Source organism: Coregonus lavaretus (genome assembly GCF_964263955.1).
Source record: "Coregonus lavaretus genome assembly, chromosome: 32".
Taxonomy (NCBI): domain Eukaryota; kingdom Metazoa; phylum Chordata; class Actinopteri; order Salmoniformes; family Salmonidae; genus Coregonus; species Coregonus lavaretus.
The window spans coordinates 22,526,835-22,544,290 of record NC_140019.1 but is presented as its reverse complement, the minus strand read 5'-3'; the positions used below and the strand labels follow the sequence as shown (position 1 = coordinate 22,544,290).

General features: G+C 45.4%; 1 protein-coding gene across 4 annotated transcripts in view; it reads right to left on the bottom strand.

Moving 5' to 3' along the window:
• LOC311107821 (rap guanine nucleotide exchange factor 2-like) overlaps window positions 1–17,456 on the bottom strand; it is a gene marked incomplete at its 3' end in the record, with an annotated part of 149,212 nt that overhangs the window by 24,059 nt on the left and 107,697 nt on the right. For 2 of the 4 annotated variants that reach the window (XM_084150379.1, XM_084150380.1), the window contains exons 7-14: window positions 12,359–12,490; window positions 9,155–9,332; window positions 7,617–7,753; window positions 6,003–6,161; window positions 4,026–4,178; window positions 2,120–2,284; window positions 1,684–1,803; window positions 499–702 (exon numbers count right to left, since the gene is read on the bottom strand). In XM_084150379.1, coding sequence (XP_084006505.1) covers window positions 499–702; window positions 1,684–1,803; window positions 2,120–2,284; window positions 4,026–4,178; window positions 6,003–6,161; window positions 7,617–7,753; window positions 9,155–9,332; window positions 12,359–12,490 — 1,248 coding nt within the window. The remainder of the gene's footprint in view (window positions 1–498; window positions 703–1,683; window positions 1,804–2,119; window positions 2,285–4,025; window positions 4,179–6,002; window positions 6,162–7,616; window positions 7,754–9,154; window positions 9,333–12,358; window positions 12,491–17,456) is intronic. The other 2 variants (XM_084150381.1, XM_084150382.1) reach the window with 1 other exon arrangement.

The window sequence follows — 17,456 nt, the reverse complement described above, 5'->3', positions numbered from 1 at the left end:
CATAGGTTCGGCAAAATAGGTCTTGTTAATGGGCTGATGAAAAGGGGAGAGAGATTGATAAGGGTATTTTAGAGCCACTCAATGAGAAGGTTTGACAGGAGAATTGCAAGAGTAAACATGCTTTGCAGGATGTTATAATTCACATTTCCTTTGGGAAGCAGCTGCAGGAAAGAGTTTAAGAGTTAAGTTTCAGCCAAAACAAAGCACAGCCAAGCAGGGTTTTCAAGATGGCATCCTGGATTTAACCTAGGATCTTTGGAACCCTTGGGGCAAAGTGTGAAAAATCACTAGTGAGCAAACTAGTCTAGTGAATAAGCACACTGTGATAGGTCTGATGTGTGGTGAGCTTTCTCACACTAAACAGCGCCCTGGCATCAATCAGGTGGGTGCTACACATACAGTGCTAGTGGATGAGGGAAGTTTCCCATCCCTTCTATGTAATGCATTTTGAACATATGAAATAATGCTATATAAAGAATATAATTCTCGTTACTTCACCTGGTCTCCTCGTTTGAGGCCGGCCTCTGCGGCCTTGCTCCCGGGCTCCACGCTGTCGATGAAGATGCGGAAGCCCTTCTCGGAGCCCCCCAGCAGGGTGAAGGCTAGCGGGGCCTCCCTCGACGGCTTGGTCAGAGTCACCAGACGCAGTTTGGCTTTAGCAGCGCAGGCAATGTTTAACAGTCTAAGGTGGCCGTACATTTTCTGTAAAGGAAATTGATTATGTTTAGTACCGGTACATTGCTCAATTCAGGGTTTGGGTTCATTGTTTGTATCTCAACTTTGTTACTATGTGGAATAAAATTAAAATGCAAAAAAATGTAATAATCTTTAGCATTTTAAATTGTGAAATAAGAGGCTAGCGAAAGGCAAACATTTTGACAGTTTGAATGTTTTGACTGAATATATAATGAGGGCAAAGGAAGAGTAATGTTGGAACTGGATATGAAACATGCTGTAATGTTGGAACTGGATATGAAACATGCTGTAATGTTGGAACTGGATATGAAACATGCTGTAATGTTGGAACTGGATATGAAACATGCTGTAATGTTGGAACTGGATATGAAACATGCTGTAATGTTGGAACTGGATATGAAACATGCTGTAATGTTGGAACTGGATATGAAACATGCTGTAATGTTGGAACTGGATATGAAACATGCTGTAATGTTGGAACTGGATATGAAACATGATGTAATGTTGGAACTGGATATGAAACATGCTGTAATGTTGGAACTGGATATGAAACATGCTGTAATGTTGGAACTGGATATGAAACATGCTGTAATGTTGGAACTGGATATGAAACATGCTGTAATGTTGGAACTGGATATGAAACATGATGTAATGTTGGAACTGGATATGAAACATGATGTAATGTTGGAACTGGATATGAAACATGCTGTAATGTTGGAACTGGATATGAAACATGCTGTAATGTTGGAACTGGATATGAAACATGCTGTAATGTTGGAACTGGATATGAAACATGATGTAATGTTGGAACTGGATATGAAACATGCTGTAATGTTGGAACTGGATATGAAACATGCTGTAATGTTGGAACTGGATATGAAACATGATGTAATGTTGGAACTGGATATGAAACATGCTGTAATGTTGGAACTGGATATGAAACATGCTGTAATGTTGGAACTGGATATGAAACATGCTATGCTTAACTGAGACACGGACCTCTCTCTCCAGATTGTTCTCAAACTCTTCAAGAAAGTGAGTCATTGCGGGGTCGCCTTCAAAGTCATTGAAGTGATTGTTCACCCACAGCAAGACTACCCGTGTAACCTGGGGATGCAAGAAGAAAGTCATTCAGATTCACTCACAGTAAAAAATAAGTGGGTGAGCATGGGCTTGGAATGAATGTTAGCTAGTTAAATGCATTTCCTCACACGTAGTTATTTGTGTGTGTGTGTGTGTGTGTGTGTATTAATCTGCATACATTAATCTGAGTGTATGTAAGCATGTATGCATCTGTGATCTATGTGGTATTATCTATGCTTTAGCTATAACTGATGTTGGGTACTGTCTAGCTTCCATTACAATACAATGACTGAAATACTTATCTGAAATGGATAGTAAAGTGCTTGAACTGGGAGCTGACCTTGTCCCTGAGGCTTGGGTCGTGGAACCACTCGAGGAGCTTGTTGCCCACGACCATGGGGCTGGAGAGGAAAGTCCTGTAGGTCAGCAGGAAGTCCTCAATGTAGGTGGGGTCCACCACAGAGTGCTCCTCTACCAGGTGCATGGTCAGACGCTCCGTCGTGCCCTATAGAAGATGGTGTATAATCCTTTAGGTAACACTAAACGTCATATACATACAGTGGGGAAAAAAATTATTTAGTCAGCCACCAATTGTGCAAGTTCTTCCACTTAAAAAGATGAGAGAGGCCTGTAATTTTCATCATAGGTACATGTCAACTATGACAGGCAAAATGAGAAAAAAAAATCCAGAAAATCACATTGTAGGATTTTTTATGAATTTATTTGCAAATTATGGTGGAAAATAAGTATTTGGTCAATAACAAAAGTTTCTCAATACTTTGTTATATACCCTTTGTTGGCAATGATACAGGTCAAACGTTTTCTGTAAGTCTTCACAAGGTTTTCACACACTGTTGCTGGTATTTTGGCCCATTCCTCCATGCAGATCTCCTCTAGAGCAGTGATGTTTTGGGGCTGTCGCTGGGCAACACAGACTTTCAACTCCCTCCAAAGATTGTCTATGGGGTTGAAATCTGGAGACTCCAGGACCTTGAAATGCTTCTTACGAAGCCACTCCTTCGTTGCCCGGGCGGTGTGTTTGGGATCATTGTCATGCTGAAAGACCCAGCCACGTTTCATCTTCAATGCCCTTGCTGATGAAAGGAGGTTTTCACTCCAAATCTCATGATACATGGCCCCATTCATTCTTTCCTTTACACGGATCAGTCGTCCTGGTCCCTTTGCAGAAAAACAGCCCCAAAGCATGATGTTTCCACCCCCATGCTTCACAGTAGGTATGGTGTTCTTTGGATGCAACTCAGCATTCTTTGTCCTCCAAACACGACGAGTTGAGTTTTTACCAAAAAGTTATATTTTGGTTTCATCTGACCATATGACATTCTCCCAATCCTCTTCTGGATCATCCAAATGCACTCTAGCAAACTTCAGACGGGCCTGGACATGTACTGGCTTAAGCAGGGGGACACGTCTGGCGCTGCAGGATTTGAGTCCCTAGCGGCGTAGTGTGTTACTGATGGTAGGCTTTGTTACTTTGGTCCCAGCTCTCTGCAGGTCATTCACTAGGTCCCCCCGTGTGGTTCTGGGATTTTTGCTCACCGTTCTTGTGATCATTTTGACCCCACGGGGTGAGATCTTGCGTGGAGCCCCAGATCGAGGGAGATTATCAGTGGTCTTGTATGTCTTCCATTTCCTAATAATTGCTCCCACAGTTGATTTCTTCAAACCAAGCTGCTTACCTATTGCAGATTCAGTCTTCCCAGCCTGGTGCAGGTCTACAATTTTGTTTCTGGTGTCCTTTGACAGCTCTTTGGTCTTGGCCATAGTGGAGTTTGGAGTGTGACTGTTTGAGGTTGTGGACAGGTGTCTTTTATACTGACAACAAGTTCAAACAGGTGCCATTAATACAGGTAACGAGTGGAGGACAGAGGAGCCTCTTAAAGAATAAGTTACAGGTCTGTGAGAGCCAGAAATCTTGCTTGTTTGTAGGTGACCAAATACTTATTTTCCACCATAATTTGCAAATAAATTCATAAAAAATCCTACAATGTGATTTTTCTTTCTCAATTTGTCTGTCATAGTTGACGTGTACCTATGATGAAAATTACAGGCCTCTCTCATCTTTTTAAGTGGGAGAACTTGCACAATTGGTGGCTGACTAAATACTTTTTTCCCCCACTGTAGGCATTCATAACCCCTAATATGTCATGACACCTTTAGAAGGTATTTATACCTTAGGAAGATGTGGTTTGAAACCTAAATGCTTACTCAATAACGAATGAACTCACCTTGATGACGATGTGTCCCTTCCGGGTGCCGGTGCGGTCCAGCTCACGGTGCTCCTTGACCATGACGATCTCGCCCTCCTCCTCCACCTTCTGCATGTTCTTCTCCACCTGGTTGAGGATGCAGCAGTAGTCCTGCTGCGCTATGCACACAAACTGGAGCAGAGGCGTAGGGAGGGAGAGAGGGAGAAAGAGAGAGGAGAAAATGAAAGAAAGAGGAAGAAGTGAAAGAGAGAAAGATAAAAAGTTAGAGGAGTAGTTAGCTTGGGGACACACTGCTTTTTAGACCAACATGGCTGAGAGGAATTTTGAGCAAATCTATTTTATGATACCACTGAAATAAATACACTATCTCTTAGTGAATTAACCCCAGTGTTTTGAAAATTCGAACTATACTGAACAAAAATATAAATGCAACATGTAAAGTGAAATTTTCCAAACGCACAAAAAGCTTATTTCTCTCCAATTTTGTGCAAAACTTATTTACATCCCTGTTAGTGAGCATTTCTCCTTTGTGGCATATCAAGAAGCTGATTAAACAGCATGATCATTACACAGGTACACCTTGTGCTGGGGTCAATAAAAGGCCACTAAAATGTGCAGTTTTGTCACACAACACAATGCCACAGATGTCTCAAGTTTTGGAGGCAGCGTACAATTGGCATGCTGACTACAGGCATGTCCACCAGAGCTGTTGCCAGAGAATTTGATGTTAATTTCGCTACCATAAGCAGCCTCCAACTTCGTTTTATAGAATTTGGCAGTGCATCCAACCGACCTCACAACCGCAGACCACATGTAACCACGCCAGCCCAGGACCTCCACATCCAGCTCTTTCACCTGCGGGACTGTCTGAGACCAGCCACCTGGACAGCTGATAAAACTTTGGTTTTGCACAACCGAAGAATTTCTGCACAAACTGTCAGAAACCGTCTCAGGGAAGCTCGTCTGCATGCTCGTTGTCCTCACCAGGGTCTTGACCTGACTGCAGTTCGGCGTCGTAACAGACTTCAGTGGGCAAATGTTAACTTTCGATGGCCACTGGCACTCTGGTGAAGTGTGCTCTTCACAGATGAATCCCGGTTTAAACTGTACTGGGCAGATGGCAGACTGTGTATGGCATCGTGTGGGCAAGTGGTTTGCTGATGTCAACGTTGCGAAGAGTGTGCCCCATGGTGGCGGTGGGGTTATGGTATGGGCAGGCATAAGCTACGGACAACGAACACAATAGCATTTTATCGATGGCAATTTGAATCCACAGACATATCGTGACGAGATCCTGGAGGCCCATTGTCGTGCCATTCATCTGCCACCATCACCTCATGTTTCAGCATGATAATGCACAGCCCCATGTCGCAAGGATCTGTACACAATTCCTAGAAGTTGAAAATGTCCCAGTTCTTCCATGGCCTACATACTCAGACATGTCACCCATTGAGCATGTTTGGGATGCTTTGGATCGACGTGTACAACAGCGTGTTCCAGTTCCCGCCAACATCCACCAACTTGGCACATCCATTGAAGAGGAGTGGGACAACATTCTACCAGCCACAATCAACAGCCTGATCAACTCTATACAAAGGAGATGTGTCGCGCTGCATGAGGCATATGGTCACACCAGATACTGACTGGTTTTCTGATCCACACCCCTATCTTTTTTTTAAGGTGTCTGTGACCAAAATATGCATATCTGTATTCCCACTCATGTGAAATCCATAGATTAGGGCCTAATTCATTTATTTCAATTGACTGATTTCCTTTATGTACTGTAACTCAGTAAAATATTTGAAATGGTTGCGTTTATATTTTTGTTCAGTGTAGATACTGAATTCAAGCCTGCTTTAAAATGCAACAGACTAATTGAGTAAGTAACAGGGGTGGAGTATATAACACCGTTCAATACATCGGAGAGAAGGCCCGTTTGACGGGCCAATCAACCGATAGTCCATCATAATAGCCAGTCTCAGTGCTTGGCCTTACCTGACAGTCGTCCACCTTAGTCTTCATCACTCCCTTCATGTACTCCTTCTCTATGGTGGGGGAGACCCCGAAGCTGTTGCCCATACACAGGATCTCAGGCCTGCCCTCAAGGTGCGTCACCTCCACTGAGCCGTTCAGGATCACTGACCACGAGTCCAGCTGAGTGGGGCAAGACCACAACCACAAACAGTTAACGGTCAGAAATACTCAGTGATCATTCAGTGGACATCAATGGTTTAATACAGGGATAGGTAACTGCAGTCCTTGGGGGCCGGAGTGGTGTCACACCTTTTCCCCATCCTGAGCGCAAACAGCTGATGCATTCTAAAGTGAAGATCATGATTAGTTGATTATGGAGTCAGGTGTGTTAGCTGGGGCTGGGGCAAAAGTGTGACACCAATCAGGCCCCCGAGGACTGGAGTTGCCCATCCCTGGTTTAATATCAGGCTAGGATCAATGTTAAAGGAAAAAGAAGACCGCAATGATCCTTTAAACACATTTTTAATCACAATTAGCCATTAGTTAGCCATCTGAATGGGGCTTGGATTGATGTTTTATCACAATTTTTTGGCAGGGAATCAAATTGATGAGCATCGCATTCTTTAACAGGTGATATCTTTAATCATTGGTCACAAAATGGTTCAATAGTATATAATACCCCTGTTTTAACACTATAATAATAATAACTGTAAGCTTTTCCCCTTTTATTATGGTAGTAAATGATAGCAAATCAGATTTTATAGCAAGGGATCGATTTCTCCCTTCTAGCATCATCAACAACACATCTGACAATGCACTGAGGCAATAGTGGACATATTACTAACACACACCAGCTCAATAGGATGTTATTTCACATTGACTGGACTGCCATCGAAGTGAACTGGCCTTAAGGGTATGGCTCTGCACTCTATTGTTTGGGTGCGCCACAGCGAAAAAATGACCAAAATGGCTTAATTCAAAAGCCAGAGCCTGTCCAGACTGTAGAGACAGTACAAGTGATCTCTCTTCTGGTCCCCTTGATGAATTATGATCCCGAGACGCTGGGAAATGGCAGTCTATTGTGTTAAATAGAGCAGAAAAAAACATAACATGGAAGAAGAGGAACCTTCATTGGTAATGGCAAGGGCAAACTGCATGTCCCAGGACAAGTAAGCTTTTCACGGTAAGGTCTACCTACACCTGTTGTATTCGGCGCATGTGACAAAATAAAAAATTAATTTGATTTGAGATGTGCAAACCCAGACACATTCAGGACACACACAAGACTGACATAAGAGACAATTGTGACGAATTTTGTCGATTGACTGCCATCTTTTGGTATTTATTTCTTTAGTCCATTGTTGATATAGTCCCAAAAAGTTTTACGTGTTAGCAATCAAGTTCTCAAGATATTTAAACTTTCAAATTACAGAAATACAGCCGTTATGTTCGGCTGTATTTCTGTATATAAAAGTGATATATCTTGATAACTTGATTGCTGACATGCAAAACATTTTGGGACTATATCAACAATGGACTAAAGAAATAAATACCAAAAGATAATTTTAGGGTGGAGTTTTCCTTTAAGACAGACATATTCACGACACACACACCCCTCCCCACACACACACACACCTCTTCCCCGTCATTGAGTACGATGGTGCCGGCCCGCTCGACCACGGCAAACACCATGACGGCACACAGCTCCCTCCTCACAGACATGGTCATGTTGGCAAACGCTGGCAGCTGATGCATGAACTCCAGCAATTGCTCTGTGGAAAGGTTGGAGAGGGGGAGTAGAGAGGGAGAGGAGGTTAGGGAGGTCTTGACACACAGAGGAGAGAGAGGACGAGCATAGGAGGACTTGGCAGTCCTTCACCCTCTGTGTGGCTTTGGACGAATAAAGGCCACAGCTAGTGCGAGAGAAAGTGCATTAAATTCAACCCCACAAATGATGAGTACACAACAATTGGATGATTATCTGAAGCACACTAAGGCAAACTATCAATTTAATTTTCATAGACAGAAAGAAAACTGCATGAGCAAAAAAGGAAAAGCAAACTTTTGCATTGACTTCTACAGTGTGGCAACCTTAATCAAACCTCATTTGGGGCTTTCAGCTTGGCTGTATAGGGCATTGCCTGTCCTAATTCCTTCCCAATGCATTTTCTTTGGCTCCTTGAAATAGCTGGCTGCGGGAGCCAGGGAAGGACTCCATCCCTGTGCTAGTCGCCTAAAGCAAGTCTGGGGTGCGGGCTGACCTGTGCTTGGCATGGCAACAGTGTCGTGTGGGAAGCCTGCGGAAGCACTGAAACTTTAATGCGCCGGGAGAGGAGAGGCGAGGATGTGCAGCGTTGACCTAGAAAAGCCTGTCGGCAGAGGGAGCAGGAATGGGAGGGGCGGCGGGGGAGATTGTGGGCTTCGTCGAGGGAAGGAGAGACAGACTGGGGTACTCTCTCTCTTTTTCTCACTCTCTTTTTCTTCATTTGTATCCACTATATCATCCACACATCACATCTACAGCTAAGCTTTTTGGTCACTATCACTGTAGCTGTATTGCTGCTAACAGGCCTATGATATCACAGGCTTCGTGTGGCACAGAAAGAATAGAACTGAGGGCTAAAATAAATTCACCCAATGAAAGCAGTGAAGCACAAACGACTGCAGATGGACACATAATTCGCTGTTGAGATGCACTAAGGGCGGACACTGGGAGAGGGGGCGTCGCTGTGGATTGTTTGATTAAAATCATGAATGCTTGATTAAACTCTGACGAGCCTACAATGGGGATTCAGAGTAGGATTTCCCTTTGTGAACAAAGCCAAATCTAATTGTCTCCCATTGCTTTTCCAAATGTCTTGCCAGAAAATAGCAAGCACTTACAAGGTATTTTAGCAGTAGTACTGTAATCAGACACAATGGAATAGGGATAATAACAGTTGTTTGTAGATTTAGTGTAAGGGTTCAATGTTGGTGTGGAACAGTTGTCCCCTTCTGTGTAATAGGAGCCAGGAAGCAACATAGCAAAGCAGGGGAGGGAGGGGAAACACTGGCATGCCCCAGCTAAATACATTTTGGTTCCCAGAACATTGTGAGAAAGTTACTTTTCAAATCAATCAGAGGAACCTTTAAGGAATGTTAGGGGAACATTCTGTGTGCTAGCAGGGACTCACCTATGTCGTCATCAGTGCGGTCCATGGGGTCCTTCTCCAGGCAGTCCCGCACGATGTCGCGGCTCATGAGGGGGTCCGACGCTCGCTCAATGTCCTCCTCGTCATCGTCCTCCTCTGAGTCGACGGCGGTCTCAGGCAGGCCGCTGAGGTCCATGTCACCCGGCTCGTTTTCCGTGGCCTGGGGGTCAGAGGAAAAGATGGATGTAGGTCAGTCATTATGGATCAAGTCATCCAGGATCAACAAAAACACAACAGCTTTTTCTATCATAACAACCACCATCAATCTTAGTTTTAGTAATATGAGTGCAGGAAAACGGTCACTGGTCCATACTAAGCATGTCAGCTCTATCCATCTACTCCAAGTAGTAACAGCGGCACACTGGTGGGCTGAGGTGAGGTTGGTAAATCTAAATCAGGGTTTTGGTGCAAAAACTTCACATAAGGGCTGGCAAACAAAACAAAGGCAAGAAGCAGAACCTGTTTCAATTCTTCAAAAGCGACAAGAATCAATCTCTCTCTCTCTCTCTCTCTCTCTCTCTCTCTCTCTCTAGCTGTGGTTCTCTCTCTCTCTCTCTCTAGCTGTGGTTCTCCCTCTCTCCCTCCCTCCCTCCCTCCCTCCCTCCCTCCCTCCCTCTCTCCCTGAAAGAGTGATGCGCAATTGACAATGTCACACTCATTTTAATAGAGAGCTTGGCGCTGTGCATTCATCAAGGCTTCTCACATGCTATAAATATCGCTGAGAGGCCCTGTTGTGCGTTTCATGCTCGGAACGAAAACCAGGCACGAAACACAGGGAGATGAAAACCCTCCTGGCCCAGATGTGTTGAGCGTTAACCGACCCCTCCTACCTGAATAAGGTGCCTAAACTCCTGCCTTTTCACTGAGAGATACGAAAACAACGTTGCCTTCGCAAACTGCCTGCAGCAGCCTAGTCCAAGACGCATCTTTACCGCCAGTGTGTTTAAATTTTTCTGAGATTCAAAGAGTCCCTGTCTCTCACCGAACGTAGCCCTATGTCATTTCTCCTTAACCACCATGTGCAAATGTCTCATTAATGATTCAGGGTGCTGTCTGACTAGCCACTCAGGCGTCAGGAGGTCAGCAAAGTGGGAGGGGCAGGGGAGGGGCCTGATAGGGCGAGAGAGAGCAAAGGGGTTGGTAAGGTGTGGACTTGTGGAGTGAAACAGCAGAAAATCTGAAGATCGAGGTATGTCGGTTCCCTATGCGACAGGGAGTAACTGAGCTGGTGAGATGGAAAATGCTAGAAAACTGTCTTGAATTCGTCTAGAAATTTTGGCAGCAGTGAAAACAGAGAAAACAGCCATCTGTCTTCAGCTCAACCTTGATGTGAAAGTCAATGTCTACCGATGCCGAAACCCGGTAGAAAACACAGCAATATTCCACACGAACAAACATTGTTGGCATGCTCCAAATCTCAGGAGGAAACCAGAAAAATGTCAAATGTCCTAAAATAGCAGAGATGTAAGTCACTGGACATCCTCATTGACCCTATTACTTATCTACAATAGGATGTAGGCTAGTCCTCTCACGGAAGCATTCCTTTATTCAATATTTCTGTACGTCAATTCCATATTAGCCACCCACCTAGATTTATGAATAAGGCTTATAATATACTAAATATTCATAAATAGTGTGCCGATCTTAATTTAGAAGTGTGTGCCACGGGAGGTTAAAACACCTTCGGATTTGATACAGAGCAAGTCAGAACCCCTCTGTATGTGTGTTTGTGTGAGATCCATAAAGTGTGGTGAGCAAAAAAAGAAAGGGGTGGGGGGGGGTGGGTCGTTAATATTTCAACAGGGCTATTCTTGGATCAATGCTTTCAAGCCTCATTCTGAAGAACCAATTTCATGATTTATTCAGAGGCAAAACAGTCTGCCATGTTTGCCAGGCAGTGACAGAGAGGATGCAGCTCTATTCCTCTCTCTGGGGGGAGAGACAAATGGGGCACTCCAGCCGACATGGCTCGTGGAGGACTCTGACGAACAAGGGGCATCATCGCCAAGAGCTTTACCCTGGTAGACATCCATCTTTGAATAGATCTTACACATACAGTCCTGTGATTTGGGTTGTCCTTAATATTGTCAAATATATATGATGTTGTCCTTATCACTGAGTTATCATCCTAGAGAGGCTGGCGCAACAAATACAGTTCTCCGGCTGCTAAGATATCCGATTGAGTCCATTGATATTCACTGACTACAAGTTCCTGTGTTTTTACATGTTTTTCCATTGTACCAACCCCTCCTTCACTCTATGCTTCAGCCCCGATGACAGATGTAAACCCACACATGCTTGTCCTGAACTACTACTGGTTCAGCCATTTTCTCTAAGCTTTGAAGATGGCAAATCTAACATTCTCAGAAGAAGTGATGGTGGGTCTGGGTCATCTCCATTAGTGAGAGAGTAAGACTGAATAGAAGTGGGGAGGGAGAGAGAGATGAGGCTATGGACAGATAGATCATAAAGAGACAGAAGGACTGGCGAAGGAAAGGGGTTATTGAGAGAGAGAGAGAGAGAGAGAGAGAGAGAGAGAGAGAGAGAGAGAGAGAGAGAGAATGTGGAGAGAGAGAGAATGTGGAGAGAGAGAGAGAGAGAGAAGATGAGGGATTTAATGGAGCCGCTACAGCAGACCTGTTAATGAGGACCTAGCAGATGGTCCTAAGACTGGATCAGGGCCTGGGCACAGTAGAGCTTGTTCACAACCTGTCCCCTCCCCTCCACATGTATATACGCGCACACACACACTATGTACTCTACACAGATTGTGCGTGTGCACGACACACAAACGGCAACAGACTGACAACGACTAACGCGCGCACACACACCCTCACTAACACACACTGCACTCACAGATACACAGACAGCAGGTTACGAGGTCAGGAGCCAATGGGGTGCCTGCGTGTGGTAAGAGGATTAGGTGTGATTGGCTATGGAACCCGACTACAGTCACAAGATGGGGGGGGGGGGGGGGGGGGGGGGGTATGTTATGTTATATTGGCGTTTAAAGGGGGTTGGGGGGTATGTTGCTGGGAAATTGTTGGGAGGTTATGGGGACATTTGGGAGAGGCCTGCTTACCTGGTAAGCTGCTACTTCCAGAGTGGGGGGGCTTCTCCATGGGCATTTAGAGGACGTTGGGGGTGCGTTATGGGGGACGTTGTGGGGATGGGGCCTGCGCTTACCTGGTATATGTCTGACAGGCTGCTGCTTCCAGAGTCGCTGGTGATACTACATCCTGAGTGGCTGGAAGACACGTGGGTCACCTGTGGGTGCAAGCCGTCGGACAGGTGGAGTCGGCTGAAGTCTGCGGGGAGCTGCACACACACACACACACACGCCACACACAAACAGACAGTTGGTCAGTTTCACCAGTCTCAACCCACTCACACCACCCACGCATGGCTGTCAGGCGTTTAAAAGGCACTTGGCTACATGGTGGGTGCAACACTTGTTTAGCCCTGACCATAACACTGCAACCAAATTAGTGTAATGTCTATATTAGAGATGCCTAGATGTTTGCATGGTATGTGTAGCCATTTGCCTCTGTGTAGGCCAGGGCGGAGGTGGAGTTAGGGGAACGAGTTCCCATGTGAAAATGTATAAATTATTTTGTAGCTGAATTCACTGCGATTTGACAGTGGTTGAGTTCTAAGTTCCCAGAGTGATTCTTGATTCAAGATGTAATTTATTAATCTTCTTCAGTTCATTTGATGTCCCTCTACATTAATTTAATTTAAATTAAAAAAGGCCTTAAGCCATCTCATTCTCCTGTGATTACATAGCCGTCTTAATAGAACATACGTGAACAAATATTAAATGATCGCTAAACTACTTCCAAATAATTAATAACCAAACGAGCAGCTGTTAATTACATTTCCCACTTTTATGGTGTCCGTGGGGAACATTTAAAGAGTTTAGTGTGAAAACAAGATGTATTTATTTAACATGAAAATAATAATGTATTTTAAAACGTAGCTCAACATTTTAAGCCCTTCTGTAATAGAGTCAATTACCCGACGCTTATAAGTGCTTACAACCAAGATCAATTCAATTTGAAAGTGCAGCGGTTGGTTGGCAAACTTTGCCGTTCTGTTTCCTGTCAATATTTACTGAGCGCCTCGTGTTTGGAAGGTAGCCATAGGCCAAGTAGCAGGGGTAGTTGGGTAACCATAGGCCAAGCAGCAGGGGTAGTTGTGTAACCATAGGCCAAGCAGCAGGGGCAGTTGGGTAACCATAGGCCAAGCAGCAGGGATAGTTGGGTAACCATAGGCCAAGTAGCAGGGGCAGTTGGGTAACCATAGGCCAAGCAGCAGGGATAGTTGGGTAACCATAGGCCAAGTAGCAGGGGCAGTTGGGTAACCATAGGCCAAGCAGCAGGGGTAGTTGGGTAACCATAGGCCAAGCAGCAGGGATAGTTGGGTAACCATAGGCCAAGCAGCAGGGGTAGTTGGGTAACCATAGGCCAAGCAGCAGGGGCAGTTGGGTAACCATAGGCCAAGCAGCAGGGGTAGTTGGGTAACCATAGGCCAAGGTGCAGGGGTAGTTGGGTAGCCATTGGCCAAGCAGCAGGGGTAGTCGGGTAGCCCTAAACCAAGTAGCAGGGGCAGTTGGGTAGCCATAGGCCAAGTAGCAGGGGTAGTTGGGTAGCCCCAAGCCAAGTAGCAGGGGTAGTTGGGCAGGCATAGGCCAAGTAGCATGGGTAGTTGGGTAGCCACAGGCCATGCAGCAGGGGTAGTTGGGTAACCACAGGCTAAGCAGCAGGGGCAGTTGGGTAACCACAGGCCAAGCAGCAAGGGTCAGTTGGGTAACCATAGGCCAAGCAGCAGGGATAGTTGGGTAACCATAGGCCAAGTAGCAGGGGCAGTTGGGTAACCATAGGCCAAGCAGCAGGGATAGTTGGGTAACCATAGGCCAAGTAGCAGGGGCAGTTGGGTAACCATAGGCCAAGCAGCAGGGGTAGTTGGGTAACCATAGGCCAAGCAGCAGGGATAGTTGGGTAACCATAGGCCAAGCAGCAGGGGTAGTTGGGTAACCATAGGCCAAGCAGCAGGGGCAGTTGGGTAACCATAGGCCAAGCAGCAGGGGTAGTTGGGTAACCATAGGCCAAGGTGCAGGGGTAGTTGGGTAGCCATTGGCCAAGCAGCAGGGGTAGTCGGGTAGCCCTAAACCAAGTAGCAGGGGCAGTTGGGTAGCCATAGGCCAAGTAGCAGGGGTAGTTGGGTAGCCCCAAGCCAAGTAGCAGGGGTAGTTGGGCAGGCATAGGCCAAGTAGCATGGGTAGTTGGGTAGCCACAGGCCATGCAGCAGGGGTAGTTGGGTAACCACAGGCTAAGCAGCAGGGGCAGTTGGGTAACCACAGGCCAAGCAGCAAGGGTCAGTTGGGTAACCATAGGCCAAGTAGCAGGGGTAGTTGGGTAACAATAGGCCAAGCAGCAAGGGTCAGTTGGGTAACCATAGGCCAAGTAGCAGGGATAGTTGGGTAAACATAGGCCAAGCAGCAGGGGTAGTTGGGTAACAATAGGCCAAGCAGCAAGGGTCAGTTGGGTAACCATAGGCTAAGTAGAAGGGGTAGTTGGGTAACCATAGGCCAAGTAGCAGGGGTAGTTGGGTAACCATAGGCCAATCACCAGGGGTAGTTGGGTAACCACAGGCCAAGCAGCAGGGGTAGTTGGGTAACAATTGGCCAAGTAGCAGGGATAGTTGGGTAACCATAGGCCAAGTAGCAGGGATAGATGGGTAACCATAGGCCAAGCAGCAGGGGTAGTTGGGTAACCATAGGCCAAGTAGCAAGGATAGTTGGGTAACCATAGGCCAAGTAGCAGGGGTAGTTGGGTAACCATAGGCCAAGCAGCAGGTGTAGTTGGGTAAACATAGGCCAAGTAGCAGGGGTAGTTGGGTAGCCCTAAGCCAAGTAGCAGGGGTAGTTGGGTAACCATAGGCCAAGCAGCAGGGGTAGTTGGTTAACCATAGGCCAAGCAGCAGGGGTAGTTGGGTAACCATAGGCCAAGAAGCAGGGGTAGTTGGGTAACCATAGGCCAAGCAGCAGGGGTAGTTGGGTACAGGGTCTTGCTTGCTGATGTGACCGACTGGGGTTCAAACCCGGGTCTCCAGCATATCACAAGATTGTGTTAGCCCGTTGAGCTAAAACCTTGATAAGACTTTAGTACCAATGGCAACAAGCATGTAATTTAATCATTATAATAATATCTGTCCGTGGGGAATTTAAATAACCACTATGTTGCTGATGGATTATGAAAACATCTTCAGTAAGAGCAATTCTGGAGGTCTCACATGGTTCACAAATGGAATAGATTGGATGTGGAATACATTTGGAGGTTCATTTGAAACTAAATCGGTTTGACTCGACATGTCCCCTGATTCGTGTTCATAGTAAATCTCAGACTCCATGTGGAGAGGTAGAGAGAGGTATTAACATTGGATGTAATGACTCAAGTCACAGCTTTTTAAGGTAGGAAAAGTGACGACTCTGTTCTGCTCCTGGAATGAACACTTCCAAATTCTCCATACTCTATGGAGAATGTTTCTGGTTACTAAATCACTCCTCAATATTCACCACTTACAGTAGATATTTAAATGTTTTAACAGGAACCGCCACAGAATTGTTGTTTAGGCCTATTAGGAGTAGTAGTAGAGAGCACACTAGGTCAAGGAATTTAAGAAGTTGGTGTAGCACTTCCAAACAGTGACACGTTATTCAACACATGGAAAGCCAAAACAGCCTAAATTGGTCTTCTCAATCAAACCAAATACTGTGGTGTGCGCACACACACACACACACGCACACACACACACACACACACACGTATGCATTTGTGTGTGTGTGTCTGAGTGTATACATGCAAGTGTGTGTGTAGCCCACACCCACAATACATTCACACCCCAATACCATTGTGAATGTGATGTCATTACAGTGTATCAAAGATGGCCGTCACATTTCATTAACCGGCACAGTGCACAGAACCAAATGGTTCACCAGGGGGGCTAGAGCCAGGACCAGGCCACAAGCCCCTCAGGCTGGACGAGCCCCTCATCTGGCCAAAAGCCCCTCAGGCTGGTCAAGCCCCTCATCTGGCCACAACCCCTCTGAACCCCCTTCAGCAGAGTAGAGAGACCTTATTAGTGGACGATGAATGGTGTTACAATAATGAAGATCTTATACAATTGAAGTCAGCATTAAACAAACAAAGACATTCCTTGGCACTATGAATTAAGTGGACATATTATTGTCTTATATATGACTGGACACTGAATTGGTTCACATTAACTACAACAGCAATCTGTATTGAAAAATCTGTTGGACATCATTGATATTCAGTGGCACTATAGAATAAGGGGCAATGTTATTGTATTCTTTAATTTCATGAAAATAAAATCAATGATACCTATAAACTGGGGCACAAAGTTACTGTCCTATTTGCCAAGAATGCTGAGTGCAAAAATCAACGCCACACGACGCCATACACGTGGGTCAGCGGTTGTGAGGCCGGTTGGCCGTACTGCCAAATTCTCTAAAACGACGTTGGAGGCGGCTTACAGTAGAGAAATGCAGTGAGCATTCCTGCAGTGAGCATGCCAAATGGCTCCCTCAACACTTGAGACATCTGTGGCATATTGTTGTGTGACAAAACTGCACATTTTAGAGTGGCCTTTAAATTGTCCCCAGCACAAGGTGCACATGCATAATGATAATGCTGTTCAATCAGCTTCTTGATATGCCACACCTGTCAGGTGGATGGATTATCTTGGCAAAGGAGAAACGCTCACTTACAGGGATGTAAACAAATTTGTGCACAACATTTGAGAGAAATAAGCTTTTTGTGTGTATGGAAATATTTCTGGGATCTTTTATTTCAGCTCATGAAACATGGGACCAACACTTTTCATATAGCATTTATATTTTTGTTGAGTGTATATTACATTTACGTCATTTAGCAGACGCTCTTATCCAGAGCGACTTACACAGAGAGAGAGACAGAGCGAAAGATAGAGAGAGACAGAGCGAGAGAGAGACACAGAGAGAGACACAGAGAGAGACACAGAGAGAGACACAGAGTGAGAGAGAGAGAGAGACAGAGAGAGACAGAGAAAGAGAGATAGAGACAGAGCGGTAGAGAGAGACAGAGAGAGAGAGAGAGAGAGAGAGAGAGAGACAGAGAGAAGCAAATTGATGCACTAACTCATAATAGCCATGTTACTATGACAACCACCTACTCTCACTAAATAGACATGCAATTTCCGCATATTAGTCATGGGCATGATG